At 50.6% G+C, this 21267-nt stretch overlaps 1 protein-coding gene across 1 annotated transcript in view; it reads right to left on the bottom strand.

The window, feature by feature from the left end:
* The window catches only part of LOC119395565 (WD repeat and coiled-coil-containing protein), a 253218-nt gene that overhangs the window by 125862 nt on the left and 106089 nt on the right, over positions 1-21267 (bottom strand). The window contains exon 9 of the mRNA XM_037662540.2: positions 3256-3351. Coding sequence (XP_037518468.1) covers positions 3256-3351 — 96 coding nt within the window. The remainder of the gene's footprint in view (positions 1-3255; positions 3352-21267) is intronic.

Below are 21267 nucleotides of genomic sequence, written 5' to 3'. Positions count from 1 at the left end.
CAGTGGATAGCGTGCCCGGCATCTGTTGTTGCGGACCGAGCGGTCGTGGGTTCGATGCTCGTTGACGGAACTTTCTTTCTTTGCCATCTGATCGTGTATATTTTTTCGCCGTCATTTCCGTGACGGAAATACGTCACTGAAGTCTTGGTGGACCCCGGCATAAAACACTTTCGTGTTAAAAAGTTCCGACAACGGGCATCGAACCCACGACCGCTCTGTCCGCATCAACAGATGCCGGGCACGCTATCAAGTGCGTAACGGTCAGAGACTCTAGAGGCTTTACAAACGCACCTTTTATATCTACCACTTTCCCGGTCAGCGGCGTGGTGTTGCCCACTGGGAGCGGTAAAGTAAAGTAATTCGTCATTACTGTGGCCTCCGCGATTAGCACTTGCAACGCGTTACACGTCCGTCCCATTCGGCGCGTTTTCAATAGAAGTTCAATTTTGTCAATGCTTTAACACACCGCGAGGTGGCGATCTTAGCCCAAGCGTCGTAAAAGCGTCGGCCTCGCTCATACCATCACGCTAATCCAAACCAAAAATAGCTCTGCGACGCGCGCCTGCCTCACCTGGCCGTAACACCGCGTTCCCCGCTCACGCTGTCGCCCCGAGAAACATTGCGGCTGGGCTACCGGGGCGGCGCGACGCGCTTTGCGTTTCCCACTAGTCCGGCCGTTGTGTTCAATCACATTTTAACATGCCGCGGGATGGCGACCAAGTTCTGCGTCCGATCAGCGACGCTCTTCTGGCTATCACACCTCGTTCTGTCATTACGCTTTCACCGCTAACTACTACAGTTATCACAAGGGTTTGTTTAATAATTTAACATGGGCGTTAGTCGTCGGCATGGAGATGTACCGCCAAACATCAGAGTGGGTGCATCCACGTTAAACGGTGCTATAGCTGCCAGGCATCACTATACATTGTGCAAACTCTCTTATATCAATGTACAGTAAACATTCAGTTACTTCTGTAAAGGCACACTTCACTTTCGTGTTATTCCGATTTCTATGACGGAGGGATCAACCATCTTTTTAGGGGCGAAGCTCCTTATAGCATCACCTGGTCGGTCGTCGTTCCGTCCGGCGTTCCCCCGCCGTCGCGTCTCCCATATGATTCAATAGATGACGCTGTCCCATAGAGATGCATGCAAACTGCAGTTGGGTGACGATATACTAGATGGCGCTGTCCCATAAAGACGTGTGCAATATGGCGGCTGGGTGAATGCACGCTAGATGGCGTTATAGGTGCCGCTGCTCTCAGATTGGCTGCTGCGCCCGTTATCTCTCATTCTCCTTGATCGTCAGCCGTACGTGGAGGAGTGCGCTTGCCGGATCGTGCTGCTTGGCGGACCATGGACGACGAGGAGCGCCGGGTGCGGAAGGCCGCTGCGTCTCGTGCTCGTCGGCAGGATCCCGAGGTGCGAGCTCGAGAGGCTGCCGCCTGGCGCTGCGCGCGCTTGGCGGCGGCTTCGCGGGCGCGCACCGCCCCGAGATCCGCCTGGCGCCGCGCTCGCTTGGCGGCAGCATGTCGACCCCGAGAGGCTCGCTTGCTTGGCGCTCGCTTGGCGGCAGCCAGGCGGATCCCGAGACGGTGCGCGCCAATGACGCCGCTGCGAAACGGGCTCAACGAGAAGCGGATCCCGAGACCATGATTGCTTCAGGAGCTTCGCCCAAGCTCTTCATCACTCACCCGTGGATATGCGGTAATTTCTTTTAGTATAACGACTGGTATTCGCAATTGCTCGCGATAACGTCATGTCGCGACGAATCTGGTCTCTAAAGATAATGTTGGCTCAAATCTACGTGCTCGAGTCGAAAGTACACCGATACGACCTGCACTGAAGACAGTGGAGCTGAAGGTATGTGCGTTACATAGCCTTAAATTGTCCTGTTTCAATCCGTGAGTACTGTACATGGTGGTAGCACATGATATCGAACGCGACATGCTTTCTCATCCAGGCCCTTCGGCCAGCCGTTGCTAGGGGGTCACGAGAGCTTGGAAAGAGGTCCATTGGCATAGGAGGGCATCAATGCGTGACTAACATGACTGACAGGTCATGACATGAATAACATGAGACAAGAGCGCCCAATGCATCACGAAACCCTTTACCCCAGTCACATGTGGCACATGCCTGCATACCACAGGCCCTGGTTTGTGGAGAGAAGTTCAGTGCAAAACAAGACGGACCACAAAGAATAGAAGAGACAAGCACTGGCGCCAGTGCTTCTCTCTTCTGTTTCTTGCGCTCCGTCTTGTTTTGCGCTGAACTTCTCTTCTTAAATGCTATGTACCAACTAGGCCCAACAGAAGTTTACTCAAGTTCCTGGTTTGTGGACATGCGCTACAGCCTACAGGTTATCTAAGAGACTCTAATCAACCTAGGAATGGCGAGAACAGACCTTGGAAATTTTCACGACAGATTGTTAAGGAGCCCATGTCGCAAAGAATCCAGCGTCGGTATCAACGGCGTTGTCGGGGAGTGAGAAGTCCTGACAGATGCAAAGATTAAAAATCGGGATTCTAACTAGAATCGAACCTAGGCATCCTGTGCAGCAGTCGAGTATTCTACCACAATGTCATGCAACGTCTTGAAAATTCCTTGCAAAAAGACCCTATGCAGGTATCACGTCAGGGTCACATTAATTGTGGTTGCAGTGTTGGCTATCCGCTTTTATAACAACGTGATAAACAGTACATATATGTACTCCAACGTCCCAGCAAGCTGTATTCAAGTGTTGCTCGACCCTGGAGGAGTACGCTAACAAACACTACGTACGACATGCATCTCATTCCACCATAGCATGCACTTGGTTCTGATACAACTCACGTCTGTGCTCTAGCGTGAGTTAGACCATAAGCTACCTTTAAGTGCCAGTGTAGCGACATGCTTGGTAAGCCCACAATATGCGCACAACTACTGAACTTACACAAAAATGTCAATTCACTTCAACACAAAAAAACGGCAGCAGAGGCAGCCACTTGCTTTGCATGAAACTGATTCTCGCAATGTTCGTGATGTGCCGGAATCTTTTGGCCATCTTAAGGAAACCAATAACACGTGTGTCCGTAACCATGTCCGTAGCCGTCTTAGACTCGTAGGGCATGTGACGGGAATTGCTACTTAAGCTAAAGTTTTATTGTGGTAAGAAGGCTGAGGTCTGGCTGGACATAATTTTTACTGCAGCATTTCTTTTTAAACCTCCTTGGGCAGTGGAAGAAAGCCCTTTCAAGCAGCCTAGCATGAACTCACAATGTCGTGGAGCTTTTCAAGTTGCTCGTCGACAATGCCGTACACGTATAGGGTGTGGCAGCTGTTGCTCCCGACCACGATGAGGTTCGATGAAGGCTGCAAAAAGAAAGAAAAGGTCTTGATCATCGTCATCATGCACTTCTGGGCTCTCGCGATTAAAGGCTTTGTCTCTTTGACGCCGCTACCCACAATGGTCGGCGTTCCGCAACTTGAGGTGCAGTTCTTGTGCATAGAAATGCGACATTAAAGCTTGTAGTACATATGCTGGTACTACGTGAAACTGCTCAAGATAACTATCTCACGTTGCTACAAATATGGCAACTAAAGGTGATGTTGACTCTGATGTAACTGTTCGAGTCAACATGGCACCAAGTGGAGATGGTGGTGCACTGCTTAGCCCTAAATTGTCACCTCTCTATCCGTGAGGACTGTACATGCACATGAGATAACAAAAACAAAACAAGATGATTCATTCATTTTGAAAAAAGTGCACTTTGGGTGAGGCCTATCGCATGTACACACAGAGTGCCAACACCACTGACTCATGTCATCCACTCTATTGCAATAAAACAGATGTGTGCTGGCTTTGCCTCACTTCCTTAAAAGCTTTGCACGCTACGACTGTTCCCGTAGGAGATCAACACAACGTGCTGGTGGGGCTGTGAATCAAAAGCGCTTTTTAGCGCAAAATGACAACACAAGCAAAGCGCCACTCTCAACTGCAGTTGAGATTAGCGCTTTGTCCCGTCGTCGATCTTGTGGTAGTTTTGCCCTAAAAATTCAGCCGCTAGTGGTGCCAAGCCTGAAGGAAGTGCAGAGCTGGGCCTTGTCCTTCTCTTTCTTTCGTTCTCTTTACTGTCTCTATTCTTGCCTCTCTCTCCCTCTACATTTCTCACTTGCTCTTTCTTTCCTATCTCTCTATTTTCTCCTTCTCTCTATCTATATCTCCTTCTCGCTCTGTCTTCCTTCCCTTTCTTTATATCTCTGTGTTCTCTCGCCCATCCGAGTTATTGCATATCCCATGTGAGACAGATGGGTGCACGTGTTGCGGGAGTGAAGAGGACGAAGAGAGCGTGTCGTCGTGATCGTCTTCTGTCTGTTCTGCGCAACACGACGAAAAACAGGGGAACCCTTAAAGGTCAACTCCGGCGATTTTTCGAGGTCGATGGATCTCAATAAAATTTGCTGGGTACGTTCCTTTGCACGTTTCCGTCATTTATGCCAAATTACAGGCTTGAGACATGCGGAGATTGTTTGCAAATGAATTTTAAAGATTGTCTGCAAACGCCCTCCTGGCTTCCCACAATTATTAGCAACATTGCGTCTGTGACGTCAGTATTGGGAAGGCGGCGGAAGTGATGCAGCCGAGGGCACCACTAACTTCGGCGCCTCGGCCGCTACAGCGAGCGTCTGCTGTGCACAAGGCGACAGACAGCGTTGGTTTGGCCGGCGCTTCTCTGGTCGTTCCGGCTGTCACAGTTTTCATACTCCGCGCCGGCGTGACCGGCATGCCTTGCACGACTTCCGGTTCGTTCGTAACAACGTCTACGTCATACGTAGACAGTACACTCGGTTGGGTTTCGGTTTCGGTGTTGCGCTTTTTTGCTTATTTAAGATTATTCTCCAATTTGCCGAGTATTTCTACTGTCGGGCCCGTAACAGGAGGGTCTCAGGAACATAAAAGCACCATTACTTTGACATGGCCAAAAAATCGCCGGAGTTGGCCTTTAAGCTTCGCCTTTAAGAGTTGAACGCGATAGCGAAATCCGGCCCCTAGTGCGCACTTCAACCACTAAGTGCATACTTATTAATGTGTATTCTTACACACACACGCACACAGACACACACACACGCGCGCGCGCGCGCTAATGGTACAGGTTATTAATCTAAAGCAAGAGTCGCATGGCCTCCAAGATATACGCCGCGTGCTTGCCATTTCGGAGGCCATGAAGAGTCTCACAATGCCTCACAGATGGCAGCACATTATCTAGCGTTTGCTGTTTGCATGATCAACGCCTCCTCTAGAAAGCCTGTGTTGGCTTGATATGTTTTCCGCTAGATGGACATAGTTGTCCATTTTTAGAGCTGTTTTGAAGGTTCGTGTGGGTTTTTAGCGGCGATGGCTGCACTATCCCGGCCTTTGTCGACGTAGTTTGATCGCATCCCAAATGCGCCTACAAATCGCCGAATGGGCTCGTTTTTCGTCGTGACACGTGCCGAACAAAATGCATTAGGAGACTCCTTCCACTACATGGCGTTCATGTAGTGTTTTTTTCCGAAGCATCTGCAAGTAACATCGTGGCTTTGTGGTAGGACACCTGCTTGCCACGCGAACGGCCCGGGTTCGATCCTCAATGGGACCGAAGATACTATTCTTTATTTTATTTGCTTCTTTCTCGATTTTTCGGTCACGGACGATTTTTCGCTCACAACCAACGGTGCCGACGCCGACGGCGGAATTTCTGCGACACGAGCTCTCTAACGCTATCGCGTTAAAATCTTACCAGCTGCGCTGTAGAAAAGCACTACAGATTTTCGTAGGAGAAACAGTTCTGGCCTGCTTGAGGATGTTGACTGCGTGAAATCAGACATGAAATGCGATCTGTGTAATTCCCTGGGCATAAAACATGAAGCCCAGCAAATATGGTCGATGAAGACTACCACTGCTATCATCCAAACAGCTCCAGTTTCTAAAGCTCAGTTTTTGCCTTTATTAATGCAAGTTCCATCATCCGCTATGTATGCGAACATGATTTTATAGCAGTTATGAAACTGGCTACTCATTATTTCAAAACTACTTCACAAGTATGGCCCAACTTCAGTACAGGAAACCTAGATACAGTAAAACCTCGTGTGAGCGCTGACTGTGCCGTTCATCATCTTCAGTTGTGCATACAAATCATCGTGATCATCATCACCATGTTGGCTCGCCGGTGTTCGGTTTTTGGTTCACGCGCCTTTGCTGTAAATACAACAATCGTTCCGTCGTAAAAGACGTCGTCTCACGAGTGGTGAAGCGTGCTGTGACTCCCACGTCCTCTTGCTCTACCGGTCACCCCTGGAGCTCCGGTCTGGTCGACGGCTGTGCTTGCCAACAACATCCATGGCACAAAACGACACATCTCCTGCCATCGCTGCCGCGCCCGCTCAGCCTGCTGGGCCTCAGTACACCGTGAGTACCTCGCCGCGAGACCCTCCAGTATTTTCCGGCCTTCACGTTGAGGACGTAGAAGAATGGCTGGACAATTACGACAGAACCAGTGCTTGCAATTACTGGGACGAGGCGCACAAGCTGCGCTATGTTCCCTTTTACCTCAAGGAGGTCGCGAAGACGTGGTACCATAACCACGAAAGCGACTTTCCTGATTGGTCAGCATTCACGGTGCAGCTGCGTCATATCTTCGGCACGTCTGCAGGACGCTCTGAGGTCGCGAAACAGAAGCTCGCTACTCGCATCCAGGGACCAGACGAATCGTATACGTCGTACATTGAAGACGTTCTGGCTCTCTGCCGCCTTGCAGAGAGCCAATTATGTCACACTTAGTTAAACATAACCTTCTAAGCTCTAGTCAACACGGTTTTCGACGGGACTTTTCATGCTCAACCCAACTAGTGCAATTCTTTCACGATCTGGCCTCAGCAATAGTTAAAACGCAGATATTAGACTGCGTATTTTTAGACTTTAGAAAGGCATTTGACGTAGTTGCGCACGATCTTCTCACTTCAAAACTTCGAGCCTACAAATTGGACGATAGCGTCATAGCATAGATTGCCGAATATCTTCGTGGTAGGCGGCAGTCTGTGGTGCTCAACGGTTTATCTTCCACATATGCCCCGGTAACTTCAGGTGTTCCTCAGGGTTCGGTTCTGGGTCCCCTTTTGTTTTTGCTGTTTATTAATGACATTGCTGGTGATGTCAGATCTTCATTCAGGATGTTTGCGGACGACTGTGTTATTTTTAGAGTTAGAAAAAAAGAGTGACATTACTTTATTGCAGGCTGATTTAGACGTAATAGGAACATGGTTAAATAAATGGGAAATGTTATTAAATGTTAAGAAATATGTTCACGTCACCCTTTCAAGGAAACGCGCATTTCAGTCTTGCACATATGCAATAAATAATATGGCCTTACAGAAAGCTGAAGAATATAAATATTTAGGTATTTATACAACGTCCGATTTACGATGGAATAGGCACATTTCTTACATTAAGAATAAGGCAATCAGTTCGCTGATTTTTCTCCACCGTAATTTCAGACAGTTGCCGGGCAAATTAAAGGAGCAGCTGTATTCTAGTTATGTCCGCAGTATACTTGATTACGGATGTATTTGTTGGGATCCGCACACAGTTGTTCTGACTGACCAGCTTGAAAAGGTGCAAAACAAGGCGGCAAGGTTTGTACTGGGCAATTGTAGTAGAACATTAAGCATGACAGAAAGTAAACATAAATTATCGTGGAAGCCACTACAAGACCGTCGGAAAAACCTAAGACTCAAAACTTTTCACTCTGTATACTATTCTAAAACCGGCATTGATCGAGAAAGATATATAAAGCCGCCTACCTATGTGTCGTGGAGACGCGACCATGCAATGAAAGTCCGCGAGTATCCTTTCAAGGGTGACGTTTTCAGTTAATCTTTTTTTGCACGAACCATAAGAGAATGGAATGCTCTAGCGCCTGACATTGTAAACATTTTGGACAATGATGTCTTTTACCGCGCTTTGTGTGTGTGATCAATTTGTACATAATTTGTACTGTAACCCCCCTGCTGTAATGACCACTGGGGCGATACAGGTATGAAATAAATAAATAAAAATAAACATGCCCGCGGCCGATCGTGTTCGTCAAGTACTGAAAAGTATCAACTCTATCGCCTCCAATGCTCTGGTCATCCAGAAACCAACTTCAGTTCAGGACATCATTACAACGTGCCAGGGGCGTAGGCAGAAATTTTTTCGGGGGGGGGGGGGCACCTCCTTGATCTGTAGTGGGGACGAGCAGGCAGATGTGGTCGAGTGTCATTTTCTGCTCTGTATGCTATGGCAAAAAAAAATTTCGGGGGGGGGGGGGGGCACGGGCCCAGGTGTGCCCTAACGTGGCTACGCCCCTGCAACGTGCCAACGCCTGGACGCACTCCACTCAATGCGCCTTCCACACGCCTCCTGTGACTCTCGCCTTACTGGAGAACATGAATGTAGTGGACGCTGAGTGCTTTGTATAGTCCCTAATGGATGGCGCTGTGGCCATGGGAGCGGCCCCTGACATCGGATACACAGAAGGGGTGCGGATCGAATAAACGGCATTCTTGTTGTGGCCACGAGCCGCGCTCGTGTCTTGACATGGTGTCAGAAGTGGGCGACTAATGCGCAGTTATGGACTCGACAGACACCACAACCGGTGCAGACGCTTCCAAGCTCAACGTTGTGCGCGTCGGTGCGCCGGGACTTCAGCCTCCGTCGCCGTTCACCTTCACAAGCCCTGGGGAATGGACAACATGGATAACAAGGCACGCAGATTACGCCTTTGCTGCCGGACTCAAAACAGCCACCGACGAGGTGCAAGTGCGAACACTCTTGTATTGCATGGGTTCTCAAGCACGTAGCGTCTTGTCGTCGCTAGGACTGTCTCCCCCGGAAAACCTCCCATTTGCGCAAGTCAAGGCTAAGCTCACCTCGCATTTTGTTCACCCTGTCAATGAGATTTAGGAGAGCCGTCGATTTCACCGCCGAGTACAACAAGGGGAGCCGGTGGACGAATTCTTTACGGCACTTCGGAATCTTGTCAAGCGTTGTGGGTACAACGCCGAGGTCGAAGACCGACTTGTGCGAGACAAGTTTGTCGTTGGATTGCGGAACGAGACGCTGTCGGATCAATTGTGCCGATGTACTAAACTTTCGGCAGAGGAAGCGCTGTGCCAAGCGCGTATTCATGAAGCAGCCGAAAAAGAGCGTCAATGCCGCGCAAGTCTCGGCGAGAGCGGGGCCTTAGGTTCCACAGAATGTACCCTCACAGATACAGCAACAAATGTCCGTGGTGCGATGCAACACCGACATTGGAACACATGACATATCAGTGTATACAACGTCCGGAGGCTGCCATCTCGCCTCTGTGTAACGATTCCCTGAATTGGTCGTGGGAGGCGCGGCTCGCGGAACTGGAAATGGGAAGCCAACTGGCGACCCTTGACCAGGCCCGGCGAGCCCAGGCACGTAGCCAGGATTTTTTTTCGGGGGGGGGGGGGGGGGCAAGGCCTAATTGTTCGAAAGAAAGTATTTCCATGGCAAAAATAAAACAAAAGTTGCCCGGGAATATAGAAGGCCGGACGAATTTCGGGGGGGGGGGGGCGGGCACCCCGGCCCCCCCCTTGCCTACGTGCCTGGGCGAGCCGCTGTAGCCAGTGGGGCCCTGGAAGAGGGGCACCACCCACCCTAACCACTCCAAGGCATGACATAAATAAATGTTTCTTCTTCTTCTTCGACAGCTTAAACGTGGACGCGGCGCAACGCGCGAAGAACGAGTCACCGCGTCGCAGCAAGTCGGTGCAGCCAACTCAGTCTACTTGCGATTACTGCGGCCGTGGTCAACACTCTCGAAAAGAATGCCCAGCTCGCAAGGCCACTTGCAATTTCTGCAAGAAGCAAGGTCATTTTATTGCTGTTTGCCGGGCCAAGCATCGGAAGGAGCTGTTACGCGTCGGGCACGATATGCCGACATTCACGTGAATGGTCACCTCGCACACTTCAAGATAGACTCGGGAGCAGAAGTAACGGTGGTATCGCCTTCTTTCCCGGGATTATCGGCCGTTTTGGATAAAGTGGCCGCCGAGGTGTCTGGTCCTGGAAATCAAAGATAGTGCGTTCTGGGAACTTTCACTGCTACTTTGCAGTGGCATAACAATGTCTCTGTGCAAAGACTGTATGTCAACAAGAACCAGACGACACACCTTCTGGGATTACCGGCAATTGAAGACTTGGGCATCGTTCAGTTTTTGGACACTGTGGAAGGTATTCCGTCACCCCAAGCTAGAATTTTTCGTGGCCTCGGGGAAGTGCAAGGAGTGTTGCTCGACGAATACCTCTACCGCTACTCGAGCAGGTGAAGAAGGAATTGGATGAAGTGGAAACCCAAGGAGTCATTCGCAAGGTTGATACGCCTACCGCATGGTGTTCAGGCGTCGTCGTTGTGCCGAAGCCATCGGGCCGGTACAGGCTGTGTGTCGACTTGACGAAGCTTAACAAGGTTATCCAGCGGGAACGCTACATTCTGCCAACAGTTGAAGATTAACGGTGCCGACGTGGACGCGGCCCGCCTCGGTCTGAAGAGACCGGGCTTCAGGACTCTCAATAAAGTTTTGTGAATGAATGAATGAAGACACCTTAGGCCAGCTTGGTGGCGCACGAATTTTTTCTAAGCTCGATGCAAGATCCAGCTTCCACCAGATGAAACTAACTCGCGAGAGCGAAGAACAGACAACATTCATCACACCTTTTGGCCGCTATTGCTACAAGCGTCTTCCCTTTGGCATTGCGACAACGCCCGAGTATTTCCAACGCTTCATGTCGAGATTGCTCGAAGGCATCACTGGAGTCGTGAACATGATAGACGACATACTCGTCTTCGGTAGGAATCGTCAAGAGGACGACCAGCATCTAGCTGACGTCTTGGCGCGTTTAACTCAAGCGGGCGTCACTCTTAACGAAAAGAAGTGTCAATTCAGAGTCTCTTCTGTCAAGTTCTCAAGGCTATCACGGATCTTCCACCACCAATCGATGTCAGTGGTGTTCAGTGCTCGCCGATTACTTGGAATGGTAAACCATGCGGCTAGATTCATTCCAAACCTGTCTGAGATCGCTGCACCTATTCGTGCTCTCCTCAACAAGAACAACGCATGGAGTTCGAGTTACAACCAAGAGCAAGCGTTCAAGAACACCACATCTTTGCTCAGCTCCGACGTATGTATGGCTATGTACAATCTCCATAACCCAACTATAGTATCGGCTGACGCAAGCTCTCATGACCTCGGAGCCGTCTTACTCCAGGATCAACCTTCGGGAATTCGACGTGCGTCGCCTATGCTTCCAGATCTCTCACTGCTACAGAGGGACGCTACAGCCAAACGGAAAAAGTCTCTGGCTGTCACATGGGCTGTCACCCGGTTCGACTAATACCTACGCGGACTAAGCTTTGAGGTCGAATCCGATCATCTTCCACTTGTAGCCATCATTTCAAGTAAAGATCTGGACGTCTTGCCGCCTCGAATTCAACGTATGCGGATCAAACTGATACGCTATCAGTTCTGTCATGTATGTTCATGGAAAACTGCTAGCTACAGCCGACACACTATCACGAGCGACTTGCGACTTGCCAACTTCCGAAGCGGTCAGCAGCTTGAAAATCTATATAGGGGAACTTCTTAAGGATCTACCTCCACAACTGGCAAGTCAGCTTGACGAGGTCCATCGTCTACAAGCTCAAGATAGTGAATGCTCTTCGATTATCACTTATTGTTAGAGAGGCCATGGCCGTCCAAGAAGAGAGTTCCGACCCATTTAGCACCATTCTGGAAGGCGCGAGAAAGACTGAATGTGTACGATGGGTTACTCTTACTGAACCGCCGCATTGTCATCCCGTCGCCTCAACGCAAGGACATCCTCTCACTGCTGCACGAAGGTCATCAAGGTGTCCGCCGCTGTCAAGAGCGCGCCCAAGAGTGTGGCCCCTTTGCAATCAGCATATCGAAGACCTTGTGACTCAATGTGCTTAGTGTGCTGTGACTCGAGCGGTGCGTTCTGAGCCACTGATACCTACGCCAACACCGGAAAGACCATGGCAACGCCTGGGAATCGACTTGTTCTACTTGGAAGGACGCGACTACGTCCTGATTGTCGACTACTAATCCAGATTTCCCGAAGTAGTCACATTGGGAACTTCGTCAGCAAAAGCGGTCATTGCTGCAATCTAGAGTAGTTTTGCTCGCTTTGGGATACCAGGCGCTGTGCGGACGGACAACGGACCTCAGTTCGCGACCCAGGAGTTCGCCAACTTTGCACGAGCGTACGGATTCTGCCACGAGACCAGCAGCCCTCGATACCCTCAGAAGAAAAGCTCGGATCCGTACCTCGCCCTGCACGCATACCGAGACACACCTGAAATTTCGGACGTTTCTCCAGGTCAGTTACTTATGGGGAGGAGACTGCAAACTCGTCTTCCGGTTCTGCCTGAACGACTTCTTCCGGCCTTACCAAACCACGAGGAATTTCAAGCACAGAATACTGCAGCGAAGTTGCAACAGGCGCAGGACTACCATCGCCGTCACGGTGCCACTCCTCTGATTCCTCTCAATATACGGGAGGAAGTGTGGATAGAAGATATAGGTTGCAGCGGTCGTGCTCTCAGCCCAGCTCAGCGACCAAGGTCGTATGTGGTTGAGACTCCCAGTGGTGTTGTCCAGAGGAACCGTTGCCATCTGGTGCCGTTCGTGGGTGACCAAGATGTGCAAGGACAAACAGCTACGGCTTCATCACCAACGCATGGAACCTTAGCTTCAAGTCCACCGAGAGCACCAGCCTAGAGGTCATCGCCGGAAGCATCGTCATCAAGTGCTTCATGCGCATCACCTGTGCTGCCTGAAGAGATGCCTTCCTCGCCTGAGGCACACTTGCGGGCACTTTACCTGTGCAAGCAAGTGTGCCTCAGTGTGGTGAACCTAAGTGTACGCGTTGTCGCCGTACCGTGAAACCACCGCGCAGGCTGAACCTGTAACTATCCCGGGAGGGAAGATGCAGTGGACGCTGAGTTCTTTGTATAGTCGCTAATGGATGGCGCTGTGGGCATGAGAGCGGCCCCTGACATCGGATACATAGGAGGAATGCGGATCGAATAAACGGCATTTTTGCTGTGGCTACGAGCCGCGCTCGTGTCTTGACTGGGCGTCTCCGAACAATGAATTGCGCGCTCTCATCCGCACCATCGTGAGAGAGGAACTTCACGGCACTGTTCCTGGCAGCACAGCTACTTCATCTGTCCGCTCTCCTCCTTCTAATCTGCGGGACATCACCAAGGATGAACTGGCGCTAATGGCGAGCGTCGCACCGTGCCCCGTCTCCTGCACCCTTCCATGCGCCTTCATATGCCGAAGTTGCATCACGGCCTCCGGTACGAACTTTACCTGCGTCTGCGGACGTCGTATACGACAACTTGGCCACGATGGCCGCCAGCACAACAGCATTCCGCACCCTGACGCCCTGCACGCCCCATCTGTGTCTACTGTGGCATACGAGGACATATCTCCCGCTTTTGCCACCGGCGCCAGCAAAATGAATGACGAGGATATTCTTCCTACGAGAGAGACTTTACTCCGAGGTCCGATCCCTACGTTCCCTCGTCACAACGCTCGCCTTCTCCTCCTTTGTCCCACGGCGACCATCGTCCTTCCCGCTCACGCCGCCGTCGTTCACCGTCGCCGCTCCGACGTACTTCTTCGCCCTTGCGTTCTGCCCCGACACCTCTCGACAGCCACTCGGAAAACTAGAAGCTGCAGTTCTTGGAGGGGAAACTGCTCGTCGTCTAAATGCAATAATTCCTCCTGCGCGCCCTGCAAATTTACTGACTGTATGTGTGGAAGGTATTTTGGTGGACGCCCTTGTAGACACTGGAGCCGCTATCTCGGTCATTCATCACAAATTATGCCGTCGTCTACGAAAAGTGCAAACTCCGTATGTTGGTCCGCTGTTATGTGGCGCTAATGACACTCCAATTTACCCTACTGGACCGTGCACTGTTCGTGTTCTCATCGACGAAATTCGCCATCATATTCAGCTTGCTCTACTCTCTTCGTGTGCTCACCGGATTATGTTAGGCTGGGACTTCCGGTCAGCTGCTTCCGCTGTGATTTCGTGTGGTCCGCCCGTTATTCGCATTGCGGACACCGAGCATTCTAGTGCTTACGATTCCTCGTCGCCTCACCTTGTCGCAGCTGCGGATTTCGTACTGCCTTCAGCCCAAGAATATATTCTCACAATTAAATCAAGAGATCCTATAGACGGCGACACAGTGGTTATCCCTGATCAGCGGTGTATTTTTTGAGGAATCGCCTTCGCCTGTTGTCTATTGGGGTTTTCACGTGGTCATGCCAGTCTCACCGCCTACAGTCAGAGACGCAACTCCTGTCGGAGGGGCTTACTGTTGCCAGCCTTATGGACACAGCACCGGTATGTGTCGTCACAGTATCGCCTCCCTCGTCAATCGCAAAGTGTAAGGCCGCGGGAGGTTAATCTAATGTTCTCAAGGCCACTTTGAGTACCGATCTGACTCCAACCCAAAGCCAAGACTTAATGGCCATTTTAACGAAACACCAAGCTTGTTTTGACGTTTGTTCGGATGGCTTGGGTCAAACTACGGCGGCCTCTCATCGCATCGACACAGATGGGTCTCGTATCATTCGCCATCGCCCTTACCGTGTGTCGTCTTCAGAACGCAAGGTTATGGAGGAACAAGTCAATGACATGCTCGCACGCAACGTTATCAGGCCTTCAGCAAGCTCTTGATCTTATCCTGTTGTCCTAGTTAACAAAAAGGACGGGTCAGTACGATTTTGCGTTGATTACAGGGCACTAAACAAAATTACCCGGAAGGATGTACCCAGGCAGCACGCCGCCATTGGACCGATCTCGGCCCAACGTCGGCAAATGACGGCAGCAATATTGGCCCCACGTCGGCAAATCACGCTCGCGCTACTTTCACCCGCATCGGCCCGACGTCGGCTAGCCGCCTTTGGGCCGAAGCGGGCTTGCCGGCTTCGGGCCGACGTGGGCTAGCCAGCGTCGGTCCGAGACGGGCCTGCCGTTATTCAGCCGATGATGGCAAGCCGTCATTGGGCCTATGTATGCTAGCCGATGGTGGCGCGGTGTTGGCCCCGCCGACGTCGGGTAGCCGCCGGCGTGACCGTTTACACCCGTGATTACGTTTTAGCAGTGGTGGCTTACCGTGCGTTAAGTACGGTAGTACTGTACCGTCGTGGTCGGCACGTAGCTAGTTTATAGACACCGGCGGTAGTTGCTCGATGCGTAAAGTAACTTGATCAGGCAGGCTGATACATGTGTTATAAAGTAAAATGGCTGCGTGCCGACCACGGCAGTTCGGTATTACTGTGGTTACTGTACTGTAAGTCAGCAGCGCTAACTATTCGCGGCCCAACGACATTCATCGACTGCCGTTGGTGTCATATTCGAAAAATGCTTCCTAATTAAAACGACTGCTCCACTGATGTCTAAGTGTGCGATTAAGACCCACAATTCTGTCGAACCGTGCAAGGCCGAGAACGAAAGTCAATATTGTCTCTAACACAACTAAATTAATGAAAGGCCTGCTACACCAACTACGCATGCGTCTGAGAAATTAAGGAGCAACACATTTGCAAGGTCATAAACACAAATTTATTCGCAGATATGAACACACCCCAGCAGTTCCGGAATAATTATGCCATAAAGGAATATCTAAACAACTATAGATACCGTAGCCAACATCTAAAACAACCCCACAGCCACCGTATTCCTCAAAAAAAGCAGGGCAATCCTAATCGAGAATGGGGTCAGGCGCAAAATCATAGGCGTGAGCAGGGTTCCCCTTCAGAGGGGGTGAGGGGGAGTTCATCGCCCCCCCCCCCCTCCTCCCTATTAAGTCAATGTGTTTGGCAGACCTTGCGCCCACCTCTTCTTAGGTGACTACGGGGGCCGGCCGCCCCCCTGCCCCACTGTGCGCACGCCTATGCGAAGAGTTACAATCTCTTCAACGTTATGCGCGGCACATTCACTATAAATATTGAAAGAACTAGGACGGGCAAAAATAGGAATGATGATTAACGAAGAATATCTTAGCTACTTGCGTTTTGTGGTCGATATCGCGCTTTTCAGTAACGACGGTGTCGAATCACGAAAAAAATTCTGGAGATGTAAACGAAGGCAGCATTAAAGTAGGATTAAAGACGGACCCGAAGAAAAGAAAGATAACGTTAGGCGGCTTGCCGAAAAAGCGAGATTAAGAGTGGCAACTAGAATAGAACATATTGTATACGCGTGAGCTAATTACGAGCATAGGAGCACCCCCCCCCCCACATGTTTATTAAGTTCACCAAGGAACGGTAGGCATTCGCAACACATGACTGGCAATTAAATTAGCGTTATCTTTAAGCGGGAATTGCAATTTTCAGTGATATCTTAAGGGCCAAAAAGATGGATAAACTGCTGCACGCGACGCGAGAAACATTGCGAGCGGTACCACACGATCCCATGAACTCTACATCTAAACAAGATAGACACGCACGCATTTCTAATCTAAAGGTAAGATTGTAACAGAAAGGAATCGTGCATAAAAACCACTCAGGTGTGCCTGTTGGATCGCTAAAAACACGAGCGAATAAAAAATGCAAGCGCACCGTATCAGAATACACAAAACACGATGGTCAATAGAGAATACGCGATAAGAAGAGAACAAAAATCTGATGACACGCAACAGTAGTGAACACGCGGCCTTATATGAGGTGAGCGAATTCAACATGGAAGGAGGGGGCCACTGGTTTCTCGCTGCGGTGATCTCTGCCGAAAACAATGCCGGAATGCTGCCGCGTATCCGTCTCGTGCACGGTTTTGACTTTCCACCACACATGTCCAAACACCGCACTTCTTGAAGAATTCTGCTGGTCGGAGTGAAAAAAACCTGCTCCCGCAGCTACGATTGTCCCTCCGTCTGGACGGCTACCCTACCCTGCCTGGTCAAGCGAGTTTCGGACAATGGCGCTGAACGAAGGGAAGGAAGGGAGGGGGGTAGAGGTTGAAGAAGACGAAAAAAAAAATGCGAATTCTCCCTTCTTGAAAGCACGGCTCAGCCTACCACAATGGTGTGCGATCCCCCGAGCATGTATATGGGCATGCCGTTTGAGAAAGGCGTTCGTTGAAATTTCAATGCATCACTTGTTGCCACATGTCGCTACATGAAAACTTTGCGTACACCACGTTGTAGCCGCATTTTTCATCGTATTTCACGTGCCATAATAATTTTATGCGACTGTTTCTGAAAGCACGTGGGAAGCAATCGTTGAACGAGATTTTTACTTGAAAAAGATATGTATGTCACTAAATGGACGGCAACGAAGTGCAAATACGAACTGACAAACACGTGGCAAACACGTGTTTGTCAGTTCGTTAAAGATGGTCAGCGGGCTAGTTGATTTTGAAACATTCAAATGACAAAACGTGTCTTCACTTCGCCCGGTCTTTTTTTGCACCATACCTATTTTTCTCAAGTAATGAACCAACTAGCTCAGCAACACGCCTTGCTGAGCTTTTTACTATTTTCATAAATTATGTGACATCCCTGAAGCAAATGCGCTTGTTACGCTTCACCCAAACACGCGCGTGAGTAAATATGTGTAAACACAGAGATCGGAAACTGTCCGTGTAGTATATGAGCGTTGGCGCCACACATTCAGCGGCTGAAAGGATATAGCGCTATAAATATGATGACTTCTTCCGCTGAAAGCATTCGTGCGGAAATGTTTGGGTGAATTTTGATGCTGGATACATTAGTGAAGTCGGCCGACCAGTGGCAAAAACATTTACGAAACAGAAGTACTTCGAATTTGGCGCATGAAGTTATTGGTATGTGTTATAACGTTTCAACATTTTTGATAGCGTTGAACAACTGGTCAACGAAGTGGCCATCTAATTACAGTCAGTCATTCTTCTAAAGACCACCTTTTTTGGTAGAGAAGTGACTGTGCTAGTGATAGTGTTAGTCATTGTCATAGCAGAAACTCATAAGAGAATGCAAGCTATTCAGTCGGCGATACTGCGCGCACCGAGTCGTACGTGCGGCATTAGCAGGGTACAATATTTGAACTTTGTTACTTGTGCTAGTACAGCAATCCATGTAGCGGTATTCTACAGCTTAAGCTACAAATATTCAAGCGCCTAATGCTCTATATATATTGCATTACGATTGTATCCTAGGCGGGCGAGCTGCCGGGCTTTTTCAGCGGGCTAGAGGTAGAGCACAACAGCGAGGTTATTCTCGTCACTGACGGCCGGCAACACGGCGTCCAGCGTCGTTGGGGGGCTTCCGCGAACTAGTTTGAACGGCACCATATGTGCGCCGTTTCTTACTCTGCCGTGTGAACTTCAGGTTATGTGCGGAAGATATTATGGCGTCCCATGTCATGTGTTCGACATACAGTACATTGCCAGCATGTCGGCGAGGGTTTCATTTAGCCGCTCAGTGAGGCCATTCGCCTGCGGGTGATGTCTGCCGGTGATTTGTGTGGCTATATTTCAAGATGGTTTGCGTTAGCTCTGCCGTAAAAGCCGTACCTCTGTCGGTGACGAGGACTTTTGGAGCGCCGCGACGCAGGAGGACGTTCTCAACAGGGCATGTATAACTGTCTGAAGGGAGACAAGAAAGTTCCAACATCGTCGATAAGCCATCGGCTCCGCCGATGTCATCTGAAGCACGGCAGAATGACGGCATGCTCGGCCCAATGTTGCCGGTGAAAACCATCGGCTCGGCCGCTGTCGGCGAAAGTACGGCAAAGCGGCGGCTAACTCGGCCCAATGTTGCTGGTGAAAGCCATCGGCTAAGCCGATATCGGCGGAAGAACAGCAAAACGCCGGCAATCGCGGCCCAGTGTTGCCGGTGAAAGAAGTCGGCTAAGCCGATATCGGCGGGAAGACGGCAGAAGGCCGGATAACTCGGCCCAATGTTGTCGGTGAAAGACCAACATCGGCTGAAAGGCGGCAAAATCGGCCCAATTTTGCCGGCAGAAGTCAACGGCTCCGCCGATATCGGCGCCAGGCTGGCAATGCTGGCCCGAGGTGGGGCCGCGCACAGCCGCCGTAAAACCAATATCGGCCCGACGTCGTGTGCTGCCTGGGTATGTCCTCTGCCTCGGATTGACGATGCCCTTGACAACTTACAGGGTGCTGAATACTTTTCCAGCCTCAACTTGCGATCTGGCTATTGGCAGATCCCGATGCACGAGTCTGATAAAGAGAAAACCGCATTTGCTACACCTGATGGCATCTTCGAATTCAATGTTATGCCTTTTGTGCTCTGGAATGCCCCAGGCACATTTGAGCGAATGATCGATACGGTACTGCGGGGCTTAAAATGGAAGACCTGTCTTTGTTACCTGGACGACATCGTCATCTTTTCGTCCAGCTTCTCACAACACCTAGAACGTCTAGACAAGGTACTAACGTGTCTAGCCAAAGCCGGTCTCCAGCTAAATACCAAGAAGTGTCGATTTGCGAGCCGCAGCATCAAAGTGTTGGGTCACGTCGTCAGCAAGCTCGGTATTGAGCCTGATCCTGACAAGGTGGCCGCTGTCTTGCACTCTCCTAAACCCACTACGCTAAAGGACCTTCGCAGCTTCCTCGGCTTAGCGTCGTACTTCCGCCGGTTTGTCCGTGATTTCGCCACTATCGCGGCACCTCTTCACAAACTTCTGACCACCAGTGCATCCTTTGTTTGGACGGATGACTGTGAAGCTGCTTTCCAGACCCTCAAGCGATGCCTCACGTAAGGGCCAGTTCTTCGCCATTTCCATCTTACTGACGCAAGTGGGCATGGAATCGGCGCTGTCCTGCTGCAGCATGACCACACTTCGCAAGAGCAAGTAGTGGCTTACGCGAGTCGCACTCTCGCTCCAGCTGAACGGAATTACACCATCACTGAACAAGAATGTCTGGCCATCGTGTGGTCTGTGCAAAAGTTTCGCTCTTATTTGTACGACCGCCGTTTTACGATCGTGACAGACCATCATGCGCTCTGTTGGTTGTCCACTCTGAAGAACTTGTCAGGACGCCTCGGCCGTTGCGTGCTCCGACTCCAAGAGTATGACTACATTGTCACATACAGGTCGGGTAGAAAACACCAAGACGCCGACGCTTTGTCGCGTTGTCCGCTGTCGCAAAATAACCAGGACGCACCTACCTCCTGTGTGGCACCTCTCAGCGAAGCGACCACGCCGATGACCAGCCTTAGTCCGATCAAGTCCACTGTGCCGGATGACTTGCTTCAGTACGCAGACCTCGCCGTGCTCCAACGTGCAGATACATACTGCCGTACAATCATCGATCGGCTCACTGGCTCTTCCCGTGCTCCGAACAGCCGCTTACGACAACAGCTCGCGCGTTTCAATCTTCACGAGGGAGCGATCCTTCGGCACATTTACCATCCTCTCGGTAACCGATGGGTACCAGTCATTCCTCGCTCACTTCGACTCCAAGTTTTAGAAGCCTTTCACGACGACTGGCCACTTAGGTTTTCATAAAACCTACGATCGCATCAAGACTCGCTGCTTTTGGCGTGGCCTTTCCACTAGTGTTTCCAAGTTCGTCGAGTCCTGTTCCTCATCTAGCACCGAAAACGTTCGACATCTCTTCCCGCCGGCCCTTTACAACCTCTACCGTGCCCGTCCGCTCCCTTCGAGTTCGTGGGCATAGACTTATACGGACCTCTTCCACTTACACCCGCCGGTCATCGCTGGATCGTTACTGCCGTAGACCACTTAACTCGCTACGCTGAGACGGCAGCTCTTCCTTCTGGTGCTGCCTCCAAAGTCGCCGACTCTGTCCTGCGTGCCATTATCTTGCGCCACGGCGCCCCTGGAGTTCTCCTTAGTGACCGTGGCAAGAAGTTTCTTTCTCATGTCCTCGCTGAAGTCCTACAGGCCTCTGACACCATCCATAAGACCACCTCGGCATATCACCCGCAGACAAATGGTCTCATCGGGCGTTTTCACCGACCTTTGTCAGACATGATCTCTATGTGTGTTCAGTCCGATCACAAGAACTGGGACACAATACTACCTTTCGTCACGTTTGCCTACAATACTGCCACACAACGCACTGCAAGCTACAGCCCGTTTTTCCTCGTGTATGGCCGTGCACCTTCTTTTGTTCTGGACAACAGCTTCTTGTCCGCGCCCTCTGTCCCATCAGCGTCCCTTCCAGAAGAG

Source organism: Rhipicephalus sanguineus, chromosome 6 (assembly GCF_013339695.2).
Source record: "Rhipicephalus sanguineus isolate Rsan-2018 chromosome 6, BIME_Rsan_1.4, whole genome shotgun sequence".
Lineage (NCBI taxonomy): Eukaryota > Metazoa > Arthropoda > Arachnida > Ixodida > Ixodidae > Rhipicephalus > Rhipicephalus sanguineus.
This window is presented reverse-complemented; position numbering and strand designations above follow the sequence as displayed.